Source organism: Halteromyces radiatus, assembly GCF_025201355.1.
Source record: "Halteromyces radiatus strain CBS 162.75 chromosome Unknown BX664scaffold_5, whole genome shotgun sequence".
Taxonomy (NCBI): domain Eukaryota; kingdom Fungi; phylum Mucoromycota; class Mucoromycetes; order Mucorales; family Cunninghamellaceae; genus Halteromyces; species Halteromyces radiatus.
Genome location: NW_026251691.1, coordinates 1,754,817 through 1,765,707, shown reverse-complemented (window position 1 = coordinate 1,765,707; position 10,891 = coordinate 1,754,817). Strand labels below are relative to the sequence as shown.

The 10,891-nt window shown below is 34.1% G+C and overlaps 5 protein-coding genes across 5 annotated transcripts; 2 read left to right on the top strand and 3 right to left on the bottom strand.

The window, feature by feature from the left end:
• Nucleotides 1–189: 189 nt before the first annotated feature.
• Nucleotides 190–1,434, bottom strand: BX664DRAFT_264874 (uncharacterized protein; the record flags this gene model as incomplete). Its single annotated transcript, XM_051540838.1, has 3 exons — nucleotides 190–982; nucleotides 1,058–1,142; nucleotides 1,233–1,434. The coding sequence occupies 3 exons, from the start codon at nucleotides 1,432–1,434 to the stop codon at nucleotides 190–192; spliced, it is 1,080 nt and encodes a 359-aa protein (XP_051399315.1).
• A 633-nt stretch (nucleotides 1,435–2,067) lies between these two features.
• Nucleotides 2,068–4,162, top strand: BX664DRAFT_336421 (peptidase S8/S53 domain-containing protein). The gene is made up of 6 exons (XM_051546076.1): nucleotides 2,068–2,588; nucleotides 2,688–2,863; nucleotides 2,920–3,047; nucleotides 3,141–3,429; nucleotides 3,488–3,609; nucleotides 3,692–4,162. Exons 1-6 carry the CDS (start codon nucleotides 2,172–2,174, stop codon nucleotides 4,048–4,050), a joined length of 1,491 nt encoding a protein of 496 aa, XP_051399314.1. The 5' UTR covers nucleotides 2,068–2,171; the 3' UTR covers nucleotides 4,051–4,162.
• Nucleotides 4,163–5,766: 1,604 nt separating this feature from the next.
• BX664DRAFT_264424 (uncharacterized protein) lies at nucleotides 5,767–7,458 on the bottom strand (the record flags this gene model as incomplete). Its single annotated transcript, XM_051540815.1, has 6 exons — nucleotides 5,767–6,068; nucleotides 6,136–6,380; nucleotides 6,456–6,581; nucleotides 6,635–6,744; nucleotides 6,817–6,988; nucleotides 7,058–7,458. 6 exons carry the CDS (start codon nucleotides 7,456–7,458, stop codon nucleotides 5,767–5,769), a joined length of 1,356 nt encoding a protein of 451 aa, XP_051399313.1.
• A 939-nt stretch (nucleotides 7,459–8,397) lies between these two features.
• BX664DRAFT_162552 (uncharacterized protein) lies at nucleotides 8,398–9,199 on the top strand. Its single transcript, XM_051539944.1, has 2 exons — nucleotides 8,398–8,863; nucleotides 8,992–9,199. Exons 1-2 carry the CDS (start codon nucleotides 8,640–8,642, stop codon nucleotides 9,110–9,112), a joined length of 345 nt encoding a protein of 114 aa, XP_051399312.1. The 5' UTR covers nucleotides 8,398–8,639; the 3' UTR covers nucleotides 9,113–9,199.
• A 433-nt stretch (nucleotides 9,200–9,632) lies between these two features.
• On the bottom strand, nucleotides 9,633–9,932 carry BX664DRAFT_351048 (uncharacterized protein; the record flags this gene model as incomplete). The annotated part of the gene is made up of 1 exon (XM_051547640.1): nucleotides 9,633–9,932. One exon carries the CDS (start codon nucleotides 9,930–9,932, stop codon nucleotides 9,633–9,635), a length of 300 nt encoding a protein of 99 aa, XP_051399311.1.
• Nucleotides 9,933–10,891: the final 959 nt, after the last annotated feature.

Genomic DNA, 10,891 nt, shown 5'->3' with positions numbered 1-10,891 from the left:
ATTTTTGAAATATATATATATATATATATATATATATATTAATTCAATGACATCCTGATAAAAAATAAAAATAGATACATACGCAAGATATTGCCAAAAGAGATCTTCATCATCATGAGGATCTGGAATGGGTGTAGTTGTGTCTGTACAATGATCCATTAAAAGTGCATGATATCGCCCTATGAATAATCAAAGTAAGAAACTCATATATATATATATATATATATATATAAAGAATACTATTATTATTAGTTTTTCTATCTTACCAATATCATCATTCACAAAGGATCCTCTTTCCAGCCAAATAGGTATAGTGTTTGTTAAAGAAGTTTGAATGGGTGTATCAGTAGGAGAAGTAGGTCCAGAGGCGGTTTTGACCATGAGAGCTTTGATTTCTTCCGTGAATACAGTAGGAGGACCACCAAGATGATGAGGAGGATTGAGAGCATATTTTTCCACGGTAGATAGGTATTGATGTATGACCTGACGTTCTTTATCCAAATGATGAAAATCAGAAGATCGATAGATATAACCATCTTCTTGGGATTCATTATTCTTGTCTTCTTCATCCAACCGATAAAGAGATTCCAGATCTTTGATGGCCGATAATAAAGTAAGCGCAGATTGTCGTAGTTGAGCCAAAGCAGTGTCGGATAAATCGTGGCGATACATGGTATAGTTCTTTACAGATTGAAGCATTTTGGTGACCGATTGTAATAAAGGTAAGATTTGAAACGTGGAATGATGAGCATCCGAAGTATCCGAGTCCACAGAATGATCTGATAATGACATTCGAGGTCCTGTTACCATGGCCCATGCTGTTAACGTTTGTTGTATATCTTGAAAACATACTTGTAGTAAAACATCCAAGTCGGTTTCTACATCTATTTCCTTCCAACTAGGTGGTGGTTGTTGTGGCGTAGGTGGTTGATCATCTATCTCGTCAGGTTCTTCCGAAAATTTGAATCCAAGTGTTCCTACTCTAATATATATATATATATATATATATAAGTGAGTTTATCCTTTTTCTTTTCTTTTGTTTACAACTATTACTTACTTATTCACAGCTAATTCCTTTTTTGCGTAAAAGTGTTGTAACCGTTCAATGCTTCCCAATGTCAAGACAGATGATCTTCTTTGGGCTGTAAATAGAGATAATAATATTAGTATTATGTGTCTTTATAAACAAACCATTCTCTTTTTTTTCCCTTTTCTTTCTATTTTTCTTTTACCTGAGCGAGCGAAACCTTTGATTTGTATACCATTGACAGGTTTCATATAACGTCTACCAAGAGGACTTGCAGCACGAATGATATTATCTGGACTAGGACTTTCTGGACGCCAGCCAAGTGAAGTGTTGGATTCTTCATGTAAAGTGGGTAATGGATCTATAGTATCAGGTTGAGTTGGGGTATCAAAAGGATGGTATGACATGACGTATAGATGAATAGTTTTGTAACAAAAAAAAAAAAAAGAGAGAAGTAAAAAAAAAAAAAAGAACGTTTCATCCAGGCGTCAAAAAAAAAGAGTTGAAAAGGGGGGAAGATTGATTTCATTTTCCGCACTTCAAATCAGTGTAGGCACATTGTCCATATGCAAACTCGAGACACGCGCCAAAGGAAAGCTGGGTGTGAACAAAAAGAAAAAGATGAAAACGGAAGATTTTTTGGATTTATTATTTTATATAGCATCAATCAAATAGGCAACACAAAAAAGTTAACTTAATTCACTAATACTACAACTCCGATCTATTAACTTTTCACTGGATGTTGTACTACCAATCCCATAACTGAAAGATGTTGTCTTTTTTAGTTAAATAGTATTATTGGATCACAAAGAGAAAATGATTAGATTATTATAAGTTTCAATTATCATACAGCTTTAAAAAAAAAATAAGAGATTTAAACATATATGATTTTTAGGGAGATGAATAGGAATGAATTACCTCATAAAGAGATAGAACAATGTCAAACCTTTTTTTTCCTTGGTTACACGGTCGTATTGGAACAATATATATATATAAAGCATCACTATCTAAAAAAAAAAAGAACAAAAAAAAAAACCTCTTTTTTCTTTCTTTTTTTTTTTTTAACAAAAAGAAGGAAACTCGTCTCTTTCTCTCTCTCTCTACCCCCCCCCCCATTCCACTCTTTTTTTCTTCTTTCTTATATATGATGAAACCTATTTCCTTCCTTTTCTATCTTTTCTATTTAACTGTTTTTGTGAATGCAACAAAACCAGTGATTAGTAAAAATCAACGTTATATTATCACGCTTAAACCTACGACTGATATTGATGATTTTATTCCCAATTTATTAAAGGGTATTTTCGATTTAATTGGTGATGTGATTGGTGATATTGGTGATCTATTGGATGGTGCTCATTTGGATAAACGTACCAATCCAGTTCATATTTTTGAAAGTTTTGATATTGAAGGTTCTTATAAGGCAATCAGTACCAAAATTGAAAAAAATGATCTTTTAGGTTCCATTTTGGGTCATTTTGATGAAATCACTTCTATTGTACCTGATGAAATCATTCAATTTGAATTACCTAAACCTCAATCACTTCATCGTCGTTATTATATGGTAATACTTTTATTATTAAATCCCGATCTTTTTTTCTAAATTTTTCTTTCTTTTTTTCTTTTTTTTTTCTTTTCCTTTTTTTTTTTTTTTTATTATTAGCGTAATTCTCCCATTGAATATGAAAGTCATATCACCAAAAATACTTCTTCCTCTGAACCTGGAAATAGCACAAAACCTCATGTTCTTCAACAAACTAATGCTCCTTGGAATCTTGCTCGTATCTCGGAACGAAAATTAGATACAAAGGCTCCTTATCTTTATCCTGATACTGCTGGGTAACCTCAAATGATATAGTTGTATAAATCATATACTTATCTTCTTCTTTCAATAGTACCGGTGTTCGTGTTTATGTTATTGACGACGGTATCAACAAAGATCACAAAGACTTTAATGGACGCGCTTCTTGGGGATACTCTGCTATTGGTGACGGTGATGATGTACTTATTGGTGGTGGCCATGGTAAAAAAAAAAAAAAAAATGATAACAATAGATACTTTTTTTAGTATAAATATTATAAATATGATTATTAAACAAATGTTCATATCTACATAGGTTCACATGTGGCAGGTATTATCGGCGGTGAACAGTTTGGTGTAGCAAAGAATGTTACCATGGTCTCTGTTCAAGTTCTTAAAAAGAATGGTCAAGGCTCTGTTTCTTCTCTTTTATCAGGTATTCAATGGGCCGCTAAGGATGCCAAAAAATATCCCAAAAAATCTATTGTCAACATGTCTCTTGGTGTCTCCTCTCTTGCTCCAAGTGCAAATACTTTGAATGATGCTATCACTGCTGCTGCTAAAGGTGGATTACCCATTATTGTTGCCGCTGGAAACTCTGGAACGTATGTATAACTATCTCTCATTATGATGGTAAACTTATTTTATTCCTTTTTGAACTAGTGATGCTTGTGACTATGTACCTGCTGGTAATCCTCTTGTTTATACAGTCGGTGCATCTGATAACAAAGATACTTTGGATCCCAAGAGTTGCTGGGGAAAATGTGTTTCTATTATTGCTCCTGGTAAAGAAAAAAATGAAAAAAAAGAAAAAGATACATCATTGAACTAACATCCTCTCTCTCTTTTTTTTTTTTTTTTGTATAGGTGTTAATGTCGAAAGTGATTATATTGGTGGAACGAATGCTACTGCTACCATGTCTGGCACTTCGATGGCTGCTCCTCATGTTACTGGTATTGCTGCATTGATTCTTCAAGATTTACATGACCCTACACCCAAGAATTTATTTGCTGCTCTTACAAAATACGCTACCAAAGGTGTCATTCAACAAAATCAACCTCACACTGTCAATTTACTCGCTTTCAACGATGTCACTTTATCCAAATCTGATAACACTACCACCAAAGCACAACCCAGCAAAAATAAAAAATCCACTCACAAAAAGAAATCTGGTTCCAAAAAGAAGAAGCATACTCCCAAGAAGCATGTTGCCAACAAAGACTAGAATATGTCATGGATTTGATTTAGTTTTACTCTCCTCTTTTTTTTTTATCCTGTACTTTTTATTCCTGTACTACTTTTTATTACAATAAAGAACCCTGTTTTCTCCCATTTAACCGTTTCTCTCCACGTTACACCAAGATCAATCACAGCAGCTGAATACACAATCAATGTCACCATGTGTCTAGAAGGACGGATCATTAAAAACACGTTGACTGTTATGGCATTTCATTTCTTTTCCGTTCGTACATTTTAATATCTAATAATATCTATTTATCATCATCATTATCATCAAGCAAACCAATCATCATCGTGCTTTTTTGTCGGAAATAATATGATGAGGTTAAACACTCACTATTGATTTCTTCAAAGTCCAATAGTCGTTGCGTTATCTTTTCTAATATTCTCAAGCAATCAACTCATCATCATCGTAGTACGCTGATATTTATAGAAATAAAACATCCATTACTGTTTTCATCATCACAATATCGCCCTTATTTGTAACTACATAAAACTTTTATTTATTATAGTGATGTCCACTACAGAAATAAAATCAATATTAAATGTCCTGTGCGCTTTGAAATCGTTTGCGAGTAAGAAAATTCAGTAGAGTGCTAGCATGGAATAATCAAATGACAGCTTCTACGTTGCAACTACATGATTAATGGAGACAATCGTTTTCGGCTATATAATCCGCAAGACCAGCATCTCGATAGTCCTTCAGGCATTGTTCGATTTCCTGCTGGGGTGAAAGAGATTGTGATGGTGATGGTGACGGTGATGATGATGAAGCTGCTGCCTTAGACAATTGACGACGGCAAATATTTATGACTATAACAGCAGTCCTTTGGAATCCAGCAGCAAATTCGTCCTCTATGCATTCGAAGATTTGTCCCATAGTTGGACAAGAGGGTGATGGTGATGGTGATGGTGACGGTGATGATGATGGAGCTGCTGCCTTAGCCATTTGACCACGGCAATCATTTATGACTTCAGCACTAGTCTTTTGGAAACCAGCAGAAAATTCTTCGTCTACGCATTTGAAGATTTGGTCCATAATTGGACAAGAGAGTGATGGTTGAAGTTCAAGAGAAAAACTGATAAAGGAAAGGATCAAGCAAAGGAATAAAATAGTGCGATAAATCATTGATTGTATAAATAAAATGTCTTTTTTTTTCTTTGGAAAGTTACGTATATTTATATCTTTTTCTTTCATGCGATGACTCCTGCTTTAAAACATCAAAACAATGGAACAAGAAAAAAAAAAGGTACAAAGCGATGCAGATCGTACTTGTATATCATGATATAAAAAGCATCCTTCTAAATGATCAGCAGGCGTAGCAGAAAAGGATACAGAGAAATAACGACTCCTTTTTTCTAGATGTTGCAGGGAAAATATTTGGTACATCCTTCTTCTGCCAAAAAAAAAAAAAAAAAAAAAAAAAAAAAAAAAAGATCAGCAAGTAAGGGGTTTGCATTGAATGTTATGTAAAATGTCCTATCGCAAGGTAATGCTCATGATAACGATAACCTTGATAGGATGATACCATCTTCATCATCTTAGGAATTATCAACTCATATGAAATCATACATAAATGGAGAAAAGGAGAACTAGTACGATATAAGAAACAGACAGAGATATATATATTTTTATTAAAATAAACAATAAAAATATGGATAAAATTGAGAATAAGACTAAAATAATAAAAAAAAAAAAAAACTAATTGTAATAATGTTTCAATATACAAGATCGTTTGCGACTTGTTTCCGAAGACATGATCTGACAGAAGCCTGGAGTTGAGAGGGTCTTTCTTTTCCGTTTGTCAAAGCGGGACGCCTGAGCGGCTGACACCGGTCTACACCACTCTTCGAATACATCTAAAACCATAAGAATCTTGTTCATATCCATCAAGTACTTTAATAAATCGTCCAGACTTCCGGGGATAGAGATGCGTTCCAGTTCCAGCATGATATATAATCCATCAGACAATAGTACCATCAGATAAAATGTAATAGAGCGCCCTAAAATAAGTCCACAAAATGGTGAAATATGAATACGATACACATCTGTCTTTTCGTAAAGTCTTACCCACGACTTGCATTCCAATGACTCCATCCATATTGCTAGTATCAATGCTGTTTTTGCCAAATATTGCTACTCTTAACAAATCCTTACATAAATAGTAATGATTGTTACCTTCGCTTGATGCTTTGGCTTCCCCAAAACCAGAATTGTAATCCCAATTTATCCCTTTCAAAGTCGTGATGCAGATATCGGGGCGTCGTTTTGAGATATTGAGTGATTTCTTTCCTTCCAGAGTAGTTTGATCAGTCCTAATTGCAAAGTAGTAGATTTTCTTTTAGTATGAAAGCCATTCCTCTATAATTATATATATATATAAAACTTACCATCGTAAAAATATACCAGCATCAGGGTCATCAAACAGGCCACAAAGCAAGGGATCAGCGTACCTTGTGCATAATTCGTTTTCTTTTACTTCTTCAACAATACCAGTTCGAGGGAGTTTTTCCAACCTAAATAACAATATATTACTAACTGACATACTAACATTTATAATGATACTTACAGCTTTGCAACTGATTTGATGAACTTGAATTGATTAGCAGGAACTTTTCCATCCATTAATAAAAGTTTGCCGACCGCTTGATATCTTGTCATATTTTCGTCAATCACATTCTAATGAATAATACGGTATCAGTCAAATATATATATATTGCTGAACAAAACAAGGTGATTGTCAAATTTTACCTGAATGATATTGATCATATCCGTTACAGTGCCGATGGGAAGCTTTGCCTTCTTAACGCCGAACATATCATTCAAATCGTCCACAATTGCTTCTAGTTGATCTTCGCCAAATATTTTCACCATATCATCAGGGTACCGACCATGTTTCAGGAACAAAATAGAGGAAGCAGCTCTACAAAATATTATAGAAAAAGAATGAGTACTTGATTACAATTTTACGGTTCCCTGTTTAATAACTTACAAAGCATGGTGGAGATGACTTTCTAATGGTAATTTGTGCTTGTGATTCTTGATGGATTCTTGAAACTCATAAAATGCACCAGAAACATCGAAACCATTAACGGTATAACGATCATCCGGCGCAGGCGACTTGAAGGATAATTGTGATGGATCCAATATATCTTCATCTTTTTGTTGTTGTGGTTCATCTTGTTCCTCATGATCTTTCTCTTGTAGGTGTTTTGGTTCTTCATTGTGATCCTGTTCTTGTAGATGTTGTGGTTCGTGTTGTGATTGAGGTTGAGGTGATTGAGACTGATGTTGATACGATGGAAGTGGCGCATGAGTAGCCAGAGTAATATTGTCACGAACGACTATATTGTTGCTGTTATTGCCATTACTGTTGTCATAGATTATAGTCATTCTGTCGTCAAAAGTATCAGCATCCACCTTCTTTTCCTATAATAAATATACGTCAAAAAAAAAAAGAATGTGAATATTCTAGTGTAACTTTCGTCAACATTTATTTGGTTTTACCTTGGTTTCTTTAATCAGACGTCCGATATAACGACGAATTTCTGGTGGAAGTTTCTTGCTATTTTTCAGAATAGAAAGATCATTGATGTACATGCGGTAAAGTGGATTGAGATTCGTCTTTGCTTGTCCAGGATTTGACCAACGACAGTACGAAGAATAATGCCAATCAGCTGCACGAACTTCTTTAAAGAAAGAGGATATTTGGATATCAAGTTCAGCGGGAATAGAATAATCGATGAACTCGTCTGAGAGCATATAGTTCGAAGAAATAGATATCAGATAAAGAAAAGGTGAGAAGTTTTTTTTTTTTTTTTTTTTTTTTTTTGCAGGAACAAAAGACAAGAGAGAGCGCGTGCCTCACACATTTACGTTTTTCATTTTTTTGCCAAACTCCGCCTGTGACTTTTTCCCCTAGACAAATAATATAAGAATTTATTTTTTTTTTTTTTTACTCTCTTAATTTTTCAAAGCAATGGAAATCATTTTGGAAGTTCGAACTTGCCCGCAAGGTGACCCCCGATCCCATCTGCTGAAGGACTATGGAAGGCAGATGCTTTCGCGTTCGACTCTGCTCTTGTTATGACTCGGCAGCTATCCTTGCTGCGACAAAAACCCTCGCCAAGTGGTAACATGATTATACTTTTATGTATTGGTAGTGTTGTTGCTTGGTCACGGTAGTCTACAGACAGATATTACTTCCTTGATGGTAGATGGATGGAAACTTGCCCGCAAGGTGACCCCCGATCCGATCTGTTGAAGGACTATGGAAGACAGATACTTTCGCGTTCGACTCTGCTCTTGTTATGACTTGGCAGCTATCCTTGCTGCGACAAAAAACCTTCGCCAAGTGGTAACATGATTATACTTTTATGTATTGGTAGTGTTATTGCTTGGTCACGGTAGTCTACAGACAGGGATTGTCCATCTACATATATTTCCGCTAATCTTTTTTTATCGATAGGTTTGTATACTAACAATTCCTATTTATTTATTTTTTTTTAATGATAGATGCATAATCAAAGATGACTTCCGTTGGCTATGGCGATACTTGCTTCCTCTCTTAGTTGATGTATTTGTTTAGGGCTCTTCTTTGTATTGACTTCATTCTTTTATTGCCATCAAATAAATCTCAAGCAAAATCAATTGGAAACTATTATCTTCAACAAGGTTTTTGTGTTTATCTTTATTACGTGTCAATAAATATGATATTTTATTTATCTTTTACTTTTGTTGCCTATTATCTCTTCTCTTATGCTAAGATGTGTGAACTAGATACAATACCACCACTGAAGTAAGCCAAAAAAAAAAAAAAAAAAAAAAGGACGATCACTATTGTTATTGATATTTTCTAACCTGTATTTCTTTTTTTTTTTTTTTTTTTTATCCATGTCTCATTTCAAAATTTATGATTTCGTCAAGCTTCTACCATCTACCTCAACAATCTTTTTTTTTCATCCTTTCTATTTTGTATTGTAGATCACCGCTAGCACTAAACGTAAGCCTAAAAAGAAAAAGAAAAAACGTGATGAGAGAAATCTAGATACATGAAAACTTACTACTGTATCTTTTCTGCCAATAGAGTACAACTAGATGATTATACAGCAGGGCTAGTTAATCGCATGCACATACAATAGGATCAAATGGAATGGATACATACAGTCAATAAGGACGAAGATTTAGGTCAATTGGATATACATCATCAAAAGTATCTTCATGATGATCTTCTTTTGGATTGATTCACCTTTTTTTTTTCTTCTGGTACTCATTGCGGTGATTCTTTTACTTACGGCTAGATGTTTTACGTATATAGTATATTATTTTTTTAATAAAGCCATATTCACATTTTTCTTTCCAGTATCATGATTATTGTTTTGATTGTATCATCATCATCCCTTTATCCATCATCGTTCGTCATGACAATACCACATTTATTTTTTATTTTATTTGACATTTGATTTATTACAGTGATGATCGCAACAATAATAAAAAAAGAGTGTATCTGTACAATCACACACATGGGTTCACTTTCGAGGTGGTTATAGGATAGTATTGACATTAGATTATGCTTCATTATCAGCATTAGAGCCAAACACAACTTTGACACATCGATGGAAAACCTCACCAACATTGGAAGTAGTAACACCGCTTGCTTTTACGCAAGAAATCACATTTTTGAGTTGATCATCAGTAGGTTGCGATGGTCCCATGTCTCCTGCTGGGGCTTGAATTTGATCAGAAGGTTTGGCAACACCAGTACCAGCAGTTTGAGGAGTACCAGCTGAAGTAGAGCCTGGAGCGGTAATGGGATTACTGGTAACAGAAAGAACCAAACAAAGGAATAAAACGGTACGGGAAACCATGATTATATTGATATGAGAGAATAAATAAAAAAAAAATTGGTGTCCTGTATTTATATTTTTTTTTTATCATTTTAATGTGAGGTCTCTTTTGAAAATCCAATGTAAGTATGTTCATCTATTTTTTTTTTCTACATTGAATCAAGAAGAAAGGAGATGATGCAGATTGTACTGATATTCCATGATATTAAAGATGAGCAGCATTTCACCCTTGTAATGATCAACATACATTATAGAAGGGGAAGGCTACTATTAGATTTTTGTTTGTATCATGCAAAATAACATTTGTCACAACCTTTTTTTTTTCTAAGAGATCAACAACGTAGGGATTGCATTTTACATCTCCTGGTATTAGGTTACTCCCGTATTTAAGATTGCCAGGATATAGAATCATTGAATGATGCTATGGTAGCATGATGATCATGGTTATGCAGGATGATGCTTAAATAACTTATGATGGTCATATAGCGTCATGATGATCCCAAAAGATCATTGAATTTTGACATAGGTAGATCGATTGCGTTTTACACAAAAAAAAAAAAAGGTGTGGATCCATTTTAGACAAAAACGCCATTGGCGAACCTCCTAAATTTAGAATTCTATTTTGCAAAATTGAATTTGAGAGTATCGAGGTCTTTTTTTTTTTTTTTTTTTTTTACTGGCTTATTTATCTACACTACTTTTTTTTTTCCTTTTGGTAACTTCACTGGTCTGTCTCTTGAATGATTCATCAAAAATGGAAACCGTTATCTTTACATTACAAAATCACAAGCGGGGTAGAAGTGCATCTCTTTATACCTTTGTAGCTCACTTGGAAGTGATCATCATTGCAGCAAATTCACACCAAACAAAGATGAAATCATTCTCTTTCGCTTGTATTAATAGCAATTTATACTTTAGCTCTCAATTTATAGAGCAAAATAAAAAATAAAAATAAATATTATCATTTCTCATCCAATCAT

Excerpts from the sequence above, each read along its gene's own strand:
- BX664DRAFT_162552 (XM_051539944.1), top strand. The coding sequence starts at position 8,640 with ATGTATTTGTTTAGGGCTCTTCTTTGTATTGACTTCATTCTTTTATTG. Across the intron at positions 8,864-8,991 it reads GATACAATACCACCACTGAA|CTTCTACCATCTACCTCAAC; the intron begins GTAAGCCAAAAA and ends GATTTCGTCAAG.
- BX664DRAFT_336421 (XM_051546076.1), top strand. The coding sequence starts at position 2,172 with ATGATGAAACCTATTTCCTTCCTTTTCTATCTTTTCTATTTAACTGTT. Across the intron at positions 2,864-2,919 it reads CTTTATCCTGATACTGCTGG|TACCGGTGTTCGTGTTTATG; the intron begins GTAACCTCAAAT and ends TTCTTTCAATAG. Across the intron at positions 3,610-3,691 it reads TGTTTCTATTATTGCTCCTG|GTGTTAATGTCGAAAGTGAT; the intron begins GTAAAGAAAAAA and ends TTTTTTGTATAG.